At 36.9% G+C, this 20385-nt stretch overlaps 1 protein-coding gene and 1 long non-coding RNA gene across 12 annotated transcripts in view; one reads left to right on the top strand and one right to left on the bottom strand.

Annotated features, from left to right (window-relative positions):
• The window catches only part of DTNB (dystrobrevin beta), a 375244-nt gene that overhangs the window by 142418 nt on the left and 212441 nt on the right, over positions 1-20385 (top strand). For all 11 annotated transcript variants that reach the window (XM_069071996.1, XM_069072001.1, XM_069071997.1 and 8 more), the window contains one exon: positions 18280-18404. In XM_069071996.1, the coding sequence (XP_068928097.1) occupies positions 18280-18404 (125 nt within the window). The remainder of the gene's footprint in view (positions 1-18279; positions 18405-20385) is intronic.
• The window catches only part of LOC138149102 (uncharacterized), a 258992-nt gene continuing 243868 nt past the window's right edge, over positions 5262-20385 (bottom strand). Inside the window, exons 4-5 of the long non-coding RNA XR_011165239.1 lie at positions 7054-7251; positions 5262-6950 (exon numbers count right to left, since the gene is read on the bottom strand). This is a non-coding gene — a long non-coding RNA (uncharacterized lncRNA). The remainder of the gene's footprint in view (positions 6951-7053; positions 7252-20385) is intronic.

Below are 20385 nucleotides of genomic sequence, written 5' to 3'. Positions count from 1 at the left end.
TCCTGGGCTTTTTGTAAGATTGCTTTAAAATTGAGACAATTGAGTGAAGATTATGGAGTGGTTTGGGGGTTAGGAAGGTTCTTCATCCCCATGTGACCTCCATTTTATATCTGCTTTCAGAGAGGAGTTTCAGTTATGCTTAAAGTTTTGTAGAAATACAACAACTTTGTAAATTACAACTTTGGATAGAGAAGTTATCGACTTGTTTACTTGAGTGGAAAGTATTTTTGATCTTCTGTCTTTATGGAGAAAAATATCTCCCCATAGAGAGCTTAGTATCCCATAGCTTGCTGACTTATGCATTTTAACTCATCAGTTTTACAAATACATACTTCTCAGGGAATGCTGGACATCCTAATTCTTTTCCAGGGTACTGTGCATCTCAAGAGGAAATCAGAAGAAAGGAAGAAGAAACTTCTGATGCTGGGCTTCCCCTCATAGTTTGGTTGATGCTAGGGCCATCAGGGAATTCCAATCCAGTAATCTTGAGTGGTTTAGAACAAACTAACATTTGAAGGATTCTTCTCATAAATAAGTGGTGGGACACCCCTGAGGAGGCCTTGACCTTGTTAAACTAGTCAGAAGTCCTCTAGATTGGAAGCAAGTCTCCAGGATTAGATCACTAAGGTCTGTAGGTCATTAAAAACCTCTCTGGCCCAGGATCCTTGATATTTCTGAGCTTGTCCAGGTACTGGAAGGGTGGACTGGTGAGCCTGATGGCACTTCTCTGCAGGTTATTGGAAACACTTAAATCTTGGTCATTACAGCAGCTGGATATTAACACAGCCCACATCATGTGACATTTGTTTTATTTTTTTGAATTATTTTCTTCCTGTTGTCATGTCCAGATGCATAAACTTTGATTCCAAAAACAGAATATTTGAAATATATCCAACTGTTCAAGAGATGGAGACTTAACAAAGGAAGAATTGGCATGCAGATGATAAGCAGTAATACTTCACCAGTGAGGAGATGATATGGCTGACTTACTCCAAGCACTTATTCAAAATAACAATTTCCTTTGAGCCGTTCATCACTCTTCCAAAAAACCTTCCCACTTCTTTAGATCTTTTCCAAGCCTGACAGGTGGCCACCAGAGCTAATATGGGGAATGCACATCTAATTTCCATGTGTAGGAAATGGTGGGATTGGAGGGAATGTGTTTCTTCTCCTCTGTTTTTTATGGTATTTTCAGTAACCCCCTGAGAAGTAACTTTATTAAATGGAGATATTTGCCTGTTTTTATATTAATCATAATATCTGATCAAACAGAATAACGTGCTATGTAAAACTGAGCACACTATAGAAATGTGAGTTATTCTGTCTGAGTGACTTGTGGCTATTTAAGTAATGCTTTTGGGGCGGCTAAGTGGCACAGTTAATAGAGCACTGGCCCTGGAGTCAGGAGGACCCAAGTTCAAATCCAGGCTTAACATAACATAACATAATCAAATCCACTTAACATGACACTTACTAGCCATGTGACCTTGGGCAAGGCACAACCCCAATTGCCCTGCCCTCTAAAAAAGCAAAAAAAAAAAAAAAAGTAATGCTTTTTACACACATTACAAATTTGGGATACAGCTGTTTCTTTGAATAAACTGAAAATGCAATGAATATACATGTATCTTTACTTTATGTATATACACAAATTAAGAAAAAAAGTAATAAGCATTCAGCTGTGTGACATTTCTCTGTCATCTGATGGGAGTTCAAATTCTAGCTAAAAGTAAATGGTGGTTGTATTAGTCTCCAGAGTAGGAGCACCCAATTTACCAACTCCTTATAACTATGAGTGGAGGAGCTTGCTGCCATTAATAATGTTACTGCTTCACCTCCACTATGGGTGCCACTGTCACTGCTGCCATCCCAGGAGCTCTTAGATACCACTGCTAGAGCTCCAGTGTTGCTCTGCAAAAGGTGTTGGGGGACCTTTGCTATCAGAGAAGAAGGAAATAAAGGGAGTTCTCACAGCTACTGCTGCTTGCCATTGGGTTGGGGTACAATGATCTTATTTACAGTATTGGGGCTTTAGCAGTGAAAGGGTAACTCCAGTAGCAAAGGGTAGGAGAATGCCCTCTGTGCTGTTGAGGTTGAAGGTAAAAGGGTTTGATTAGGCACCAAAGATGTGCTCCCAGACACTTGCATTTGAATTTAAAAGGCTTTTTCTTGTAGAAAGTATTATAAATTGCGGTTAGCTTCAATAATACTTTTGTGCCACAGTTAGATTATATTAGGTTAAGTAGATTTTTATGGGCTGACCTGGGACCTTAACTATTATTTATAACAATTTCTGTTATGATATAAATGATTTATTGAGCGACTTTTGCAATATAACTTCTTTGTAAGTTAGAGGCCGCTTTTAGTAGAATTGATATTATTACACTGCATACTTCATAGAATTATATTGGACTCTTACATATTATCTAATTCAACCATTGGTTGTCCTTCATGCTTGAAGAAGACTAAAATGTTATCATTATGTTGGGGTCAAGGTACAGTGTGTCTGGCTCTGACTAATCAGACCAATATAGTCTCAGAAGGTTTTACCACAAATTGGACACAAATAATCCATGTGAACATTGGGAGTGGAAATATCTCTAAATTTATACATCTCATGTTTCTTTTGAGCTACTACAATTCAACTTTGCTCATAGAGTTTATCACCTTCTTCGGTGACAGCCATGCTGGGCAGTCCTGTGCCAATGTCTTACAACTAATTCCAGTTGTTTTTTTTTTAAGCAATCGGGGTTAAGTAACTTGCTCAAGGTTACACAGCCAATTATTTCTGGGTGTGGTACTGAGTATCTGAGCCCGGGATTTGATCTCCAGGTCATCCCAACACTGGAGCCGGTGCTCTTACTTGCTGAGCCACCTGGCTGCCCCTAAGCAATTGGGATTAAGTAACTTGCTTAAGGTTACATGGCCAGGTGTTTCTGGGTGGGTGCTAAGTATCTGAGCCCAGGATTCGATCTCCAGGTAGGTCATCCTGACACTGGAGCCGGTGCTCTTACTCGCTGTGCTACCTGGCCGCCCCTCCACAGTTCTTTAGAGAGACTATGAAAGTGTCCTTGTATTGCTTCTTCTGACCTCCTGTGAGTGCTTGCCTTTTTCAAGTTCTTTGTAAAATAATCCTTTAGGCAAATGAATGTTTTGCATTTGAACAATGTGGCCAGCCTATTGCAGTTGTGCTCTCTGTAGAAGAGTTTGAATGCTTGGCAATTCAGCTCAAAAAAGGACCTCAGTGTCCAGTACCTAATCTTGCCAGGTGATCTTCAGAGTCTTCATAAGACAATTAAAATGGAAGCAATTCCATTTCTTGGCATGGTGCTAACCATGTTCCAGTTTCACAGGAATACAACAATGAATTTAGCGCATCAGTTTTGTAGACCTTCAGTTTGGTAGGCAGCCTTATACCTCTTCTGCCCCATATTTTCCTTTGGAGCCTCCTAAACACTGAACTAGCTCTAGCAATGTGTATCAACCTCATCATTTATGTGTACATCCATGAAAAGTATGCTATCGGTGTAAGTGAACTTATCCACAGCATTCAAAATTTTTCTATTTGCTGTAACCAGTGGTTCTAAATATGGATGGTGTGGTGCTGGTGAATGGAAGATTTCTGTTTCCTTGATGTCAATTGTCAGGCCAAAATTAGCACAAACTGCAGAGAATTGATCTGTACTCTGTTGTATCTCAGCCTCAGAGGCTGCATTGAGGGCATGATTATCTGTGAACAAATAAGTCATGCACCAACTCTCTTTCCACTTTAGTCTTGACTTGTAGTCATTTCAAATTAAATAATTTACAATCAGCGTGGTATGAATTTCATCTTGAGCATCCTGAATAAATGGTCACTAGCCTTTACTTGAAGTCTTGTAGCGGAGCAGAACTGGAGTATTTCTTTTTGTTAATTGAAATTTCTCTTTATAATAGCAATAACATTTATATGTGATATATATTTATGTGTGCAGTTTACAAAGCCCTCTCTCCACAAAAATTTTATAAGACAGATAGTACAAATATCACCCCCATTTTATTGAAGATGAAACAGATTCACAGAGGTGAAGTCACTCACTCAGGATCACATAGCTGGTAAGGATCAGAACTAGGATTGAAACTCATGAACCACTTGTTTCCAAGCCCATTGAGTATCTGGCATAAGAAAAGCAGGCAGGTGCTCTGAGTTAAAAAGGAGCCTAGATCAAGGTGTAAGGTAGGATAGGAGCCAGGATGCTGTGAATGAAATCAGCTCTGAGGTTGGGGAAGACATTCTCCTGAGCAGCTGGGGCAGGGAGGAGATGAGAGCTAGCAACGGCTGGATTGAGAATGGCCATGCAGCCAACTCCCTGGTTGGGGGTGATTGTGCCTAAGTAGCCATTTGTGTTACAGCTCTATGTAAATTTGGCATAGTCAACTCAGTTAGAAAATTTTGTTGGTTATCTACTGTTGTAAGGGCAGCTCCAATCTTGTGCAGGTACAACTGGTCTAGTCCTTTAAGAGGCCAGCAAAGCTGTTTTGCTTCTTTGATGCTTGATATAATCAGCCCTGGGGAGTTGCGGTTAAAAGTCTTACCTTGCCTCTTGTCTACTCTCTCAGGAATCCCTTGCTGGTAGTGTTGACTCTCCAGAAGAAGCAGAGTGTTACTTTAAACATCATATTGGTCTGGCAGGTTGCTGGGGTGGGGTAGAGGGTTGTACAAGGTCTATTGGCAGGTAGAATAGTACAGAGAGAGGTGGAACCAGGTTTAGGACTGGGGCTTCTGGAACCTCAGATGCCATTTAACCTGTATTTTGAACAGTTATGTATGCCTCTGAACTCTGTGTCACATTGCCAATGGCCTCTGTGTATCTTGATACTGGTAGTGGGAAGATTCAGAGTACAAATGTCACAGTGAAAGAAAGATAGTCTTCTTAATCTTTCTGCTACTTAGATGGGAGAGGGTGAAAATCTGAGGGACTTGAGGTTTAGGGAAGATCCCTTGTCACAGCCCTGGTGTTGGGGAGAAAGAGAGTAGCCCTGCCATCAAGGCATATGGTTCCAATTTAGCCCTTGATCTCAATATTAAAATTAAAAACTTGAGGAATAGGTATGGCTCCTAAATCACTAGTCACAGTCTTGAGTGATGTCATGCTTCTAAGAAGAGAACTGTTAGACAAAATGCAGCCTGAGGTGGGAGGGGACAATGGAAAAGTAAAGCAGCGAGCTTTGTTCAGGAAGGGATACTTAAATAGTGCAGATGCAGTCAAGGAAGAAGGACACAGAGAAGTCTGCTGGGACCCTGAGTACAATTAGGATTCCCATGTGGGTGAAGTAGGGTGGATTTTTATCTATATCAAGTAACACCAGGCATTGGAGGCAAGGAGAGGAGAGTTTAGACTTGAGTTATCTACCAAGGTTTAAGACTGGTGCTGACTCACTGGAGAGAGTGCAGAAGAAATTTTCAGCTGGAGAAAAGGGGTTTTGGTCTCTTACTGCTGCTCTTACTTTGACAGGATGACCCAAGTGTTTTTTTAAAGCTTCCTGGGGGCCTCTTCATTTATTAGGTCAAAGAAGCTACTGTATACTTTATGTTGTAGGGACGTTGGACTGGAGTGGTTCATTAGAAAGAAAGCACTGCAGGCTGTGTAGGAAGGAGGAGAAGAGCATATTGGACTGCCCATAGGCCCAAAAAGTTAAAAGTGTTTTTAGGAATGGACCTTGTGATGGTGAGCTTTAAGGATAAGCTTAAATTCTCTCCCAAAGGGGTATAGAACAGAAACTTTAGTGAAAATCTAATGGAGGGTCCCAGACATAGGATGCCTTTCAGCAGCCAGTAGAACTATTTAGACAATGGCCACCATCTCTGCCCCAACCCCAGAATCTATATCTACTTTATTTTGTTTCTTGTGGCCTTTCTTCCTTTCTATTCCTCTCTTCCATATCCAGGTTAGCACCATCCATCTCCATGGGTACCTTGTTGTGACCACCATGTTATTGTCCAGCCTATGGAAAGATTGTTATAGAGGAGATCTAATGTTTCTGGCCAGGGAGGTTGCACTTTTTCCTCAGGGGGCTATAAGTGCTTAAGCTAAATTTGAGAGTGCCCTGCTGGGGAAACCATGCCCCTGGGAAGAAGTGGGAGTTGGTCATGTGACTATTATCTAGTGACTGGTGAAACCAACATCAGCTGTCAGTTTCTGGAAAGTCAGACTTTGGCTTCATTTGGAGTATGCTCAGAATTTGAGATCAACCTTTGTCTCCTGGGAGGTTGTTTCAGCCTGTGGGATGAGCTGCTGCATTCTTGGACCTAAAATGCATTATGGAAAATTTTAAAATTTGTTTGATTCTTCTCCTTGTTTCCACCACATCCCTTGTCCCTGTTCTTTCTAGAAATTCTCCCTGTGTTCTGGAAGAGACTTCTATTCCTACAAGAACCCCCATACTACTGCCTATGTAAAAGACAATTAGATGGAAGTCTGAGAAATGATAACAGTGATAACATGCCTTATATCCTTTACATGACTCTTTAATTTTTTATTTAGTTAAATGACTTTTCATTGCAATTTTTATCTTTTGTGACTGCTCATTCAATTTTTAAGCCTTGTGTTAGACTAAAATAATAGGCATGCATTATGCTGAGTGCTAGGAATACTTTTTAGGGGAAGGGATTTGTTCACTTTTATTTTGAACTTAAATACCAAATAAAATGGACATTTTGGGAAATATACATAGAAAAGGAAATGAGGATTATACATGAAGCTGTGAATTTCTGTGATGTAAAATTTGTTTTCCAAGTATGTCATAAATTCAACATGTAACTTTCAAAGTTATTCTGCTTTCTGTGACTTCTGGCCTTCTTTCTGTTTTCTTCTGTGCATTTTTCATTCTTCAGTGACAGCTTTTTCTTTCTCCTTTGGTTTGGACAGCCTTATCTATGCCTGCCCCTCTCCCCCTTCACCATTTCCCCACTGGGAAAAAAAAAAAAGAAAAAACAAGACTCTTGTAACAAATATTCATAGACAAGCAAAACAAATAACCTATAATATCACAGTCTGAAAATGTTTAGCTTACTCTCTATCTTTAGTCCATCCTCTCTCTGTCAGCAGGTGGGTAGCATGCTCCATCACTATTCTTCTGGAATCATGATTTGTCATAGCATTGATCAGAGTTCTTCAATATTTCAGTTTTTTTTTCTTTATGATGATGTCATTATTGTTTAAATTGTTCTGCTCACTTTGCTCTCCATGGTTGGGGGCAGGGGGAGTAATGCTGAGAGAAACAGACAAACAGGGTAACCCAGGGGGACAGACACTCAAAAATAAAAAAGAAATATTGATGTGGAAATTGGTAGAGTGAGACAGAGACCAAGCGAATAGCAGAGGCAGAGAGATGTTGACAAAAATAAAAGATAGTGTTTAAGTACCATAGGGAGGGTGGCAAAGCCTGGGAGAATGAGAGGAAAAGTAGATAGAGATAAACACTGAGACAGGAGAGACACTCCTGTGAGGGTATCTCTCAGGGACGACATAGTAGTAGTAGAAGTAGGAGCTAACATTTATACGGTATCTACTGTGTGCCAAACACAGTGCTAAACACTTTACAATGATTATCTCTTTACAACAATACAATGAGTATCTCTTTACAACAACCCTGGGAGGTGATTGCTGTTATTTTCCTCATTTTACAGATGAGTAAATTGAGGCAAACAGAAGTTAAGTGACTTGCCCAGGTCTAACAGTTAATAAGTGTCTGGGGCTGGATTTGAACTGAGATCTTCCTGACTCTCTGCCTGGCACTCTATCTACTGCACTGCACAGTCCGAGTTCATATGGGGGAGGGAGAGGGAGAAAGTTTCTGTCTCCATTTTATTTTTAGTTGACTCTTTGAGTTTCTATAGACTCTTGTATAATCTATAAAAACTGCTAGCATGCCTCCTATTTTTTTTTTTGTCTTATTGCCATAGCTAGTATTTCCACCACCATGTTAAATTAATTGTGGTGGTAATGAACATCCTTGCTTTAGCAGTCTTCTCTTATGGTGCAGGTTTCTAGTCTTTTTCCATTACATATAATGTTGGTTCTCAGTTTTAGATAGCTTTTACTTAACCACATAAAGTAAAGATTTGGTTAGTCTTTTTCTTCCTAGTGTTTTTAGCAGAAATAGATGTGGGATTTTGTCAAGATCTTTTTCAGCATCTGTTGATGTAATCATGTGGTTTTATTATGTTTGTTATTAACATGATATGTTATATTTATAGTTTTCCTTATATATTAATCTCACCCTGTATTTCTGGTATAAATTCAGTCTGGTCATAATACATAATTTTAAAAATATATTGTTGCAGCCTCTCTGCTAATATTTCATTTACTATGTAAAAATTGGTATTCATTAGCGATATTATTTTAATAGTTTTCTTTGTCTCCCTCCAGTTTAGGGATCAAGACCATATTTGTATCATTGAGAGTTTGGAAGGCTCATTAGGGACTTTAAAAGTTGTAACATTTCACCTGTGAATGGGTATTCTTTTCACCAATGCCAATCCCAAACCCTTAAAGGCTTGACTGTGTTGGCTTTCATCCTCTCTTTGCTTCCTGGTTTTGAGATGCAGAATAACTGGAACACTTTCTGATGTGAGCTTTTAGCACATTTCTTTTGTATTTTTCTGTGTGAATGACTGAGAAAATAGTCCACATTGTACTCAATGCTCAGGGCTCTGCTGTTGACTTTTACAGGAACCTATATAATATTAAATGAACAAAGTACATCTTTATCAAGAACAGTTTATGCCAGACTAATTTACTTTTTTTGATACAGTTAATAGACTGATACATCAGGAGGAGACTGTAGATATTGTTTACCTAAATTTTAATGAAGAATATGAGAGTCTCATGTTGGTGAGAAAAAGATAGGTGCGACCTATATAGAGAACTAATTGAATGGGAGGATCCAAAAAGAAACCATCTGTCATTTAATGTTATTTTGAAAGTTCTTTGGTGAAGTGCCCCAGGGATTTATTGCTTGGCCTTATACTGTTTTAGCTGCTTTTATGAGCAGCCCGGATAAAGGTACAGATAGTGTACTTATCCAGACTGTAGATGACATAAAGCAGGGAAGGGTAGCTAACTTACTGGATGAAAAAATGAGGATCCATAATATTTTGACAGCCTTGAACATTGAGCCAAATCTAATAAGATGAAATTTATAGGGATGAATATAAAGCTTTATATTTCATTTTAAAAAATCAGTTCCAGAAATTCAAGATGAGGAAGCATGGCTAGAAAACAGTTCATCTAAAAAAAAAAAAAGAATCTGGGGATTTCAGTGTATTACATAACTGAGACAATAATGTGACCTGAGAATCTTCCTCAAGACTTCTCTTCTTTATGCTTAATATATAATAAATTGCCAAATCTTGTCAATCATATCTCCATAGCATCTCTTGAAAATTTTCCTTTCTCTCAATTATATTTCCCCATCTTAGTCTAGTCCATTCTTCACCTGTACTATTATGATAGCACCTTTTAAAATTATTACTGTCTTTTTTTGCCATCATGTTCACTTCTGAATGTATCCCTTCTGCCTCCCCTATTTAGTGGTACTTCCTTTGTAACAAAAAAAATTTAAAAGAAAAAGGCTTTTCCAAAAAGCAATTCAGCAAAACTAGAAAACTCACTGAATCTGACCATATATGTGTTGTTCAATACCCATAGTCATCCATGAAGGGGAAATTTTCATTTTTTCATTTCTTCAGGGCCAGGCTTGGTCATTATAATAAAATAATGTTTTGGGTTTTTTTGTTGTGTTTAGTTCTATTCACATTTTTTTGTGTTCATTGTTTACATTGTTTTTCTGGTCCCCTACCTTACTTTGTTTTGTATATAATAAGTTCTTATAAGTCTTCCTATGCTTTTCTGAATCTTCATACTCATAGTTCCTAACTCAGACCTGTGATTTCATTCATTTGATCACTCCAGTGAAGCAGATTGCAACACATCCATACTTGTACATCCTGTGTGATTCTTTTATGGCCTCCCTTAAATTTGTTACAGGGTGTAAACCCACTGTGTTGGTGGCCTTCTTCCCTTTCTTTGGACATTAGGAAGTCACCATTGGAGGACTTTAGCTTTCCACTTGCCGTCCCTTATATCACACGTGACTAGCCCATTTTCTCTTCCTGTTATGCAATTTATCTTTGATATCTTTTATTCCTAATCTTCTTCATAGTTTTTTGCTGGTTTTATGTTATAGTTTTCTCATGGTCAGCATGTACCTTTCCATTTAACTTTTTAAAGACTTTTATTCTTTATCTTTCTGCCATATAATAAGATAGGTAGAATATTTTTTTTTAAGCAATTGGGGTTAAGTAACTTGCTTAAGGTTACACAGCCAGTTATTTCTGGGTGTGGTGCTAAGTATCTGAGCCTGGATTCGATCCCCAGGTCATCCTGACACTGGGAGCCAGTGCTCTTACTCACTGAGCCACCTGGCCGCCCCTAAGCAATTGGGGTAAGTAACTTGCTCAAGGTTACACAGCCAGGTGTTTCTGGGTGGGTGCTAAGTGTCTGAGCCCGGGTTCGATCCCCAGGTCATCCTGACACTGGAGCTGGTGCTCTTATTCACTGTGCTACCTGGCTGCCCCTAGATAGGTAGAATATTGCTGTTAAAAAGATGGGTTTTTGCTTCCATGGGAAGCTTGGGAGCTATAAAAGAGTTTTGTAATTTCCCAAATGCAGTCCAGCTTACTTTTTTCCTATTTAACTCTGGATCTAGCTTATTGTCCATCTGTACTATTGTATCACCAACCACACTGGCATACCCAGGATGGCTGCTAGTACATCTAGATCTACTTTACTAGGAAAGATAGCTGTTCAAGGGGTCAATAATTTTTTAAAATTATATTCATTAGTTATAGGGAAAAGTCAGCACCTTGAACTTCAAAGAAAATACAGAGAAAATACAAGCAGAGAAATAAAGACCCACAGACAGGGCTTCTAATTGTCTGAGAAATTAGCACAGATCAATAGATAGGTCTAACAGGCTGACCAAAGCAATACATACATAGTTACCAGACAGAGAAGCACCAATCTGGATTTTTCAAAACTGGCTACTCAGAGTCTCATCTGGTCAAATCACAAGAACACTTTTCCAGTGAGTGAGCCCCAAAGCAAAATGTTAACCTCAGAGTATATATACACTTCCAGGGTTAGAGGGCATCACAGCCCTTGTGTCCCACTGCCTTACTGCAAAGTAACAAAAGGTGTGGACCTTCCTGAAAAGCAAGGCTCCCCTAATCAAGCTTTCCTAATGGGCTACATGTGAGGCCTATTAATGGACAGGGAAGATCTTATATGCCATTAACATTACAGCTATGTCATACAGATTATATACTGATGGACAAGCACTATAGGTCTTCTCTCCAAATGCACATTGTAATCTGGGCAATAAACATTCTTGATTCATTTGTCTTTTCTCTGTGGATGGTCAGTTCAAACTCTTCTGAGTGTTTACAGTTTGGAAGAGGGTAAGATGTGGGAGGAAAGGTAATGTATTCAGGTTTAAGTTGTTTGTAGGACATACAGTTTTAAATTCCCAATAGGTAATTGTTGCTATGGAGCTGAAGTGCAAGGGACCAAGAAAGAGAGTATAGATAGAGACAAGAAGAGGGCCTAGGTTTGAAATTTCAGGAATACCTATAATTAGGGAAAATAATATGGATAATGGACCAGAAGAGGAGACTGAGAAGAAGTGGTTATGCAGGTAGGAGACAAATCAGAAGAGAGATAATAGAATCACAAAAACCCAGAGAGGAGAGTGTCTTCAGGAGGCTAAGGCAATCAACAGTGTCAGATACAGAAAGTAAGTTATTAAATGCTTACTATGTGCAAGGGACATAGTGGGGATAGAAATAGAAACAAAAATAATCCTTGCCCTCAGAGAGCTCACATTCTACTAGAGGAAACAACATAAAAACAATGATGCATACGAGATACATATATGGTAAATTGGAAGTAATCTGTGGGATTACAGTAGCAGTAGCTCTGAGAAGGCAGTAGCAGTGGGAGACAGGGAAAGGTTCTGGGAAAGCCGTTCTGAAGAAGGTCAGATTTGAGTTCAGTCCTGAAGGAAGCAAGGAGGCAGAGGTGAGGGGCAGGGCCTTCCAGGTATAGAGAACAGTATAGAGAAAAGTTATGGAGTTAGAGAGTGTCACGTTCAAGGAACAGCAAGAATGCCAGAGCTGCTATAGGTTAGCGGGGTAAAGCATAAGACCAGAAAAATAAGGAGCAAAGCTGTGGAGGGCTCTAAGGGTCAAACATGACTATATATAAATATAGACTAGATAGATACTAAGGAGGGTGAAGATTGAGAAATGGGTAACTTTGAGAGTTAAGAGATCATTGGTAACTTCTGAAAGAGCAGTTTCAGTTGAGTGATGAGGTGGAAAGCCAGACTACAGAGGATTTAATGAATGTGGATGGCTTTCTCTGAGTTTAGCCATAAAGGGAGGTGGGACAAAGACAATAGTGGGATAGTCAGATCATATGAGGGTTGGTTTTTTTTTCCCTCTTTCTTATAGTGGAGGAACACATCTGAATGATGTAGGCTGGAGAATAGAGAAGAGGAAACTTTTGGTGAATCACCTCAATTTTTTCAGTGACATGTAAGGCCAAGGTTCTCAGCAGAAAGGGGGTGGGGAATGGGTACCATGGGAAATTTGAGGAAAGTTGAGAAAATTTTGAAATAGCTACTGTGATGAGTGGGATAGAAAATCAGTTAGGGATGTATAAAAAGATTGCTGCAGTGAGAGCTCAATTGAAATTATTTAACAAAAGTTTGTGGTGGACCTAGTCAATTTACTTTTGTGATTTTCTCCTGCTCCATTCAGTAGCACATCAATAGGAATGAAGACAGCAGATGGTGGAAGTAATACAAATTTGGGGATCAGAAAGACATGTCAGTGATAGTATAAGGAAGCAAGGAGCTCAAGTCTGACAGTGGTATTTAATCGGTAGCTAGTGAAAAAACAGTGAGAGCTGTGGAGGGATTAGAGATTACAGTGAAAGTGAAGAACAATTTCACAAATCACAAAGCAGAGGACAAGATAGAAAGACAAGGGACTATGATCATAAAATGGAGTTTCAGAGTTCACGAACATCGAAATAGAACACTTATGGGTTATGACCATCTGTTTGTAACTAAGGTGGAATGGAAGAGTAGGTCCAGAGAAATGAGTGAATTGAGGAACTCAAAAGTTAAAGTTTTTGAGAGTGTATCAGTATATTTATTGAAGACTCCTAAAATTAAGTCAGGAGTTGGAATGAAGAGAAAGATTGTGAGCCACGCATTAAACTTACTGAGGAAGGAATGAGAGTGTCCTGGGAATCAGTAAATAATAGTTATCCAGAATGTTTATTGGGCGATAAATAGGGATTGAGTGAACCTCATAGGAAGAAATATTACAGAATAATGATGGTAGAAGGAGACTCTAGAAGATTATTCATACTCTTGTACCACAACCAGTGAGGCAGGGGTATGAATGAAAGTACAATCAGTAGTGGAAAGAGTCACATTCCATCAGAAGGGAACTTGGTTTCAGTGAGTGCCAGAAAATGGAAGGAGTGGGAAAGGAAAAGGCTTAATATGAAAGAAAGCTTGTTAAATGTAGAGCAGGCACTCCAGAGAGCACAATGGAACGAGTGGGTAGATCTGATGTAGAATTTTGGAGGTAGAATATGGTTTTGGGGAATGGGAAAGAAAGCGTAGTGAGAATGTGCTAAACCTTATCCAAGTAATTGACTCCCTGAATAGATCAAATAGAAATCAGTGACTCTATAACATAGCAAAACAAATTGGAACACAATTAAAAGATTGAAAAATAGAAGAAAATTCAAGATATCTGACTAAAAATAGTAATAGCTAGAAAATAGGTCAATGAGAAATAATTTAAGAACCTTTGGACTCCCTGAAAACCATAATTAAATAAAAAAAGCTTGGACACTATATTTCATGAAATCAGAAATGAAAACTCCCTAGATATCTTAGAACCAGAGGACAAAGTGAAGATGGGAAGAATCTGCTGATGTCCTGACAGCAACTCCAAAAGGAAAAGCCCCAGAAATATCATAATTAAAATCTAAAACTCACACATCAAGTAAAAATATTGCAAACATACTGAAAGAAGGAGTTCAGTACCAAGGAAACTTAGCTGGGACCACAGAAGATCTGAGAGCTTCTATTATAAACAATTAGAGATCTTACAATATGGTATTACAAAAGACAAAAGATATAGGCTTACACTTAAGACTAACTTACCCTGCAGTGTTGAGTATACTTCTATGTGAGGGAAAAAAACAGGACTTTAGTGTAATTAGAAGACTTTTTAAAGTATTTCCGATGAAAAGAACAACTTTGAACTATGAAAATCAAACACAAGTGTCTAGGGAAACACAAAAAAGATTATTTGTGCAACTAGCTGGCGCTATATGATGATGTAGGGTTAACATACTAATAGGGAGAGAAGAAACAAGTATCTCCTCAGGATCTTGATGTCTTAAAAGTGTATTAAAGGAGTTAAATAAGAAAAAACAGAAGTCCTGGGGTAAGTTGATTTTCTTGTAAGAGAGGATTTTAGATTGGGGAAAGACAGGAAAGAGAAGGGGAGTATACTGGTGTGAAACAGAAGAGGAGGGGGTGGAACTTGTTATTTCTCATAGATGTACATGAGGAAAAAAGGCTACATACAAGCATGGAGGAAGGAGTGGGGGAAAGGGCATCAGATGAACCTCATTCTTATCTGAAATGGACAGAGGACATACTAAAGTGAGGACATTATGGGAATTAAAAGGAAAAAAAGAAAGCACTAGAATCTAATAGATTCCTCATCATTTGAAGAATCCTGAATAATAACATTATTGCACCATAACAATGATAAAAAAATATTTCAGAGAGTCTTGGGTAGTATGAATTGTTGAAATATTAAATGAGTAGAACCAGGAGAGCAGTTTATAAAAGGATGACAATATTGTAAAGAAAAAACAACTTTGCAAGACTTAAAAACTCTTATCAACGCAGTGAACAATCATGTCCCCAGAAAAACTTATGGTGAGACATATCCAAAAAAGTGATTGATACAAGGTGCAGAAAGAGACATATGTTTTGGACATAGCCATTGTGTAGATTTCTTTTCTATGATTATGCTTATATATTACAAGGGTCAGCCCCCCCAAACCCCCCGCCCCTACCATTTCTTTCAGTTTTTTATTGAGAGGGGTGTTAGGGGAAGAAAAGGCTAGTAATACTGATAACAAAAAATGGGGTCAGTGAAATATTTTTAAAAATTGCACAGAAGAGAAAAGGAGGAAGCTCAGAAAAAAAAAACACAGATAGGTCAGTTTTGAAAGTAATATATAAAATTTGTTATATAATATTTTTAAGCCAAAGGATATTAGACAGAGCTTCATAGTTTTACATAAAGTCCTCTTTTTATGTTCTGTATGTATAGAAATTTTCATTTTTGGTCTTCAAATTAATAAAACTAAAAACTTTTAAATAGGCAAGAATTTGACATGGTTTAGGTGGGGTTTTACTATGTTGCATTTTAAGAAATATGACCTTTATTACCACTCAATTTAAATACTTTTTAAATTTCTACTGAGGCCTTTTGCACAAAATCACAGTAATTTCTAAATATATCCCTTCTTTCTCTCATACCCAGTCTAAGACATTCCCTTCATAGTAAAAAAAGAGCAAAAAAAATCAGTAAAATCCATACATTGAACACATCTGACAAAACAAGCCATAATCCACGCATAGTCCAATCAAGGCAGGAAGATATATTTTCTTAACTCTTCTCTGGAGATAAGCTTGGTCGTTATCATTACACAAGTGTCAGTTTATTTTATTCCTTATAACAACAGCACTCAGGTGACTTTCCCCTTTTTATTGTTTTTCCTGCATCTGGGGAACATGGCAGATGTTGATACTAGAGTCATGGCCTGACTAATATAAAACCCAAACATACTGTTGGTACTATGGGTAACTTTTACATAAGAACATGATTATAGTAATATATTTTAACAGCATTTAAAAATAAAGAATGTAATTTTATTTATAAAGCTAGGCATATAATAGCATTAATATAACTTGTAAAGTGCACCAGACTTGTACTTTGACCTTTGAGCTCTCTTGATTTAAAAAAAAAATCGTATATTTAAAGATGATTTTTAGCAAACTTTTAAAAGAATGTCTAGTTATTACTTAGTATCTTTCTAACTGTTTTCTTATTGAGCAATTGCAACTTAATTTAATCTTCCATTCTTTTTATTAGGTTATGGTTGCTAAGAGTTAAGGATTAGCATACATAGGTTTTTTTTTTTTTTAAAGATTATTGGCTTCTAGATTTTGATTTAAAATGAATTCACTTGATACTCTCAATCCCATTTCAAAATTAGATTCCCCAGTGAAGCTTGGCATCTAAAAACCATATTAAGTATTTTTTTTCAGTTCAGTGACTTTTTTCCATTTTCAGCTGGGATAGTCCATTCAACCTGCTAATAAGCCAGTTGAAGCTAATTAAATGGATAGTATTAATTTGCTTTTCCAGCAAGCCAGATTAGTCTTCTGACTCTTCTCCTTCCTCATTATGTTGCAGAAATGGAAATGGAGAAAAAACAAGCGAGATATCTCCCTGTTAAGTGTAAAAATCTCCCATTACCATCTTGACAATAATCAAAAGGATGTCATTTCCAATTGGATCTCCTAAAGAAAAATAAAAACCTTTGCCACCCCATCAGATATTTTCATCTGTAGTTATTGGATACATCTAATTGAATATGCATAAACAGTACTCCAGGAAGGATTGAATCTAATCATCTTTTTTTTTATAAATTGAGATAAATTTTCCAAAAACTACTGTTTTAATAGTGAAACTTTTATTGCTGTTTAATTATCGAGTTCACTCTAAGGATTCAGCGTCTGCTAATATTTTTTATCAGTTTCCCCTTAGTCAGTGGTGCAAATCTATGTACTTATAATTTACAATACTTAAAAAGTATCATAATTTCACTGGGAATTGGCAAGTCCACTTCAGATTGCAAATCATCTCTGCCTTAAGTAGACAACCTTCATGGTTTGCAATGCTTTGCTGTAGCTAAAATAATTCATCTTCTGGTGGCCAAATTTCTGACATATGGTTATTTATAATATAAATAGTTATTATAGAATAAATGTCAAAAGAAAATCGATTCTATTTAACAGGGACCATGCATTATTTTTTAGTTTAACTATAACATTAAAGTAACAATTGTTCAGAGCTTTTTTTCTTCTCTGTAAAAGACCTGTTTTCTCTTGAACATTTTACATTGAATTTGAACAAGAGTTTCAAATATAGATTTAAATTAGTTTTATCACAAGGTATTTTAGGTCTGTGATTTGACTTTCTAAAAAAAAACATTAGATAGGACAGGAAGAGTTCAGTTTTGGAACAGTGTTCTTTTTGATCTAGACAAAAAAATCTTAAATAATCTAGCAAATAATGATTTTTGGTGTGAGAATGTTGCTGTCTCCATCATAGCAATGTGTGTACTATGTTTTAAAAATCAAAAGAGAGAATTCGATAGTATGTGTAAAAATTGTTTTTATGCCCATATGTCTTTCAACTACTCATTCTCTTATACCATACCCTAAAACATTTTTACAAATGTTTTCAAAGTCTGTTTCCTTTCTTTTAGTTTCCTTTACTCATATTGTCTTTAACTGAGTCAAAGGTTACTTGTATGTGATTGAGGAAATAAATTTTTAACATATTAACAGTGTTAGTATTTTAAGAGCAGTGATGCTGGGATAGTGCTATAATCACAGAGACAGAGGGAATTGACATAAAACAATTTCAATATGAACAGAAAAGAAAGTTTGATTTGGAAGAACTACTCCATGGTAGAAATGTTTGGAATATAGTGTGCTGAGAATATATAAAATAGAAATAACCTTGAAGCAGCTTTGATTTCCCTTAATGTATTGCCACTATTTAATTGTTCAATCATAGCCATGCAGTGTTCCGGCTAAAAATCACCATCAATATCATCGCATTTAGTTGAGACCAAGAATGGTTAAATGACTTGGAAAAAAAAAAACTTCATTAATGGCAAACTTAGTACAAGAACCTGTGATCTTTATTTTCCAACCTAGTACTCTTTCTGATAGCTTTCTCTGTATTTGAAAAGATGTTTATTATGTAGTCTCCAGAAGCACAATGTGCAGTTCATTTGAAGGTTTAATTGATTATTTTTTCCTTTGATACAGAAATCACCTGCAAAGAAGCTGAGCCATGCAATTAGTAAATCTCTGGGTTGTGTACCCACCAGGGAGCCCCCACATCCTGTTTTTCCTGAGCAACCAGAGAAGCCACTTGACCTTGCACATATAGTGTAAGTAAAACCCTATTTGTGAATTATTTTATGACCGAGATCCAACTTTATGTGTATGTTGCAGTCAAAGATCAAGTGCGAACTCACAGCCATAGTGCAATTGCCATTTAGTTCTCTAGGTTTGGGGATGTGCACAGAAGTTGGTTTTCAACAATAACTAAATTTAGTGGCAATAATAACAGAAGACTTGATAGATTTTCTTTTCTAGGAATTAACCCCAAAATTTAGGATCCAAAAGAATTTTTTAAGCGAACATTTTGTTCCTAGACCTAGGAAAAAATTCAAATTATTATCCCTTGGGGAACCTCTGGAAAGAGTTGAAGAAGGTAGGAACATTTGACCACCCTAACTCTTGTAGAGATCTAGTAGAAACTATAGTAATCAAAAGTCCCTTTGCCTACCCTACCTACCCACCTTTTTTCTTTCCTGGAGTACACATAGGAAACAGATTCCAAGCCCTCATTTAAGCTACAGTCATAAGTTAGGAAGGTCAGGCACACCTTAGTAATAATACTGTTAAGTGTTGTGGGCTTCTTTCCATTTGTGGTGGTATAATTCAAGTTGTTTAATGGTGAAGAATGAAACAAGCTTGCTTGGGATTTGTTGAGTCTTATATCAACATCTATATGTAAGTTTAGGATCTAAGTGTTAGAAACTCATTTCTAAGAAGGACACTGACACTTTTAAAAAATCATTATTGCACTAGGTATAGTTTAATTCAGTTTAATTTGTTCTTGTCTTAGCAGAGAGCAACCTTTCTTTATAGAGGAACCCTGTACTACACTGTGGAACATTTGTTACACAAATGAAAATACCATTTATAAGGCTCCAAGAGATGAAAAGCAAAACAGTTTCAAAATTGGTATAGTTTTGATACGTTTATCTCTGCCCAATAAGCAATCACCACCCTTATATTCCCATAAAGTATTTGAGCAAAACCATCTAATATAGTGATTGCTCGCAGTATAAGTAAGTCTTCACTTTTTATAATTTATCATTTGTTAACAGAAAGGAAGAGTGTGTTCTTTAACTTACAGGTTTTTTTGGTGTCTTCATTTACTTTTTTGAGGTAACTGAATTTTTTTTTGGTTCTCATAAAAGTCTATTTTTTTTTTGTGACAGAGACAAAAGATATGGAGTTGAACTTACCTAATATGTAAATTAAGAACATAAAACTTAATTTTTATAAATATATTTTAAAATATACATATTGTGGACAGTTGGAGGGAGTTCAAGAAAGACAAAAGTGTATGTGTGTGTGGAAGAGAGAGAGAGAGAATGATATGATGATAGACTCACAGAAAATAGTCAGATTTGTACTTAGGGAAAATTAGCTCAGTAGCAATATATTGGATGGTCTGGAATGGGAGAGATTTAAGTCAGGGAGAAAAATTAGGAATAATTGTTGGAATAATCCAGATGAGTGGTGATGAGGGCCTGAAGATGGCAGGTGTATGATAAGAAGGTATCAGATGGGAGAGATGTGGCAAAGTTAGAAATAAAAATATTTCACAATTAATTAGCTATATTGGATAAGGAAGAGGGAGTAGCTGTGGATAATTGCTTCTTGATTAAAACAATAAGTAAAAAATTGCTATTCCCTCCCATTTAATAGTAAAAAATTTAGTCATCCATATATAATTCAAGTCAGGTGAACAACAATTTATTAAGTGCTTATTGTGTTCTTGGCACTACGTTAAATACTAGGGATACAAAGAAAGAGAAAATAACATCTGCCTCTTGTAGTCCAGAAACAATTAGATTCAACCAAACCTCAGTGGGTTTTGGCACTTATTGACTTTGTTATTCTATTTAAAATAGTGTTGTTATGAATAATGGTTCTTTTTAGGTGATGGGTGTTTTAATTGCATCTATTAATTAATTTTAAATACTTTTATATTGTTGATACCTTGTGCAGAATTTTTTGTTCATATGCTTTGACCTGCTGGACAATAATTCTTAATATATATTCATCACAATT

This window comes from Petaurus breviceps, unplaced genomic scaffold (assembly GCF_028583685.1).
Source record: "Petaurus breviceps papuanus isolate PSGF00001 unplaced genomic scaffold, PetGlider_PUasm1.0 90845, whole genome shotgun sequence".
NCBI lineage: Eukaryota > Metazoa > Chordata > Mammalia > Diprotodontia > Petauridae > Petaurus > Petaurus breviceps.
The sequence above is the reverse complement of the archived record's forward strand: the minus strand, read 5'-3'. Positions and strand labels throughout refer to the sequence as shown.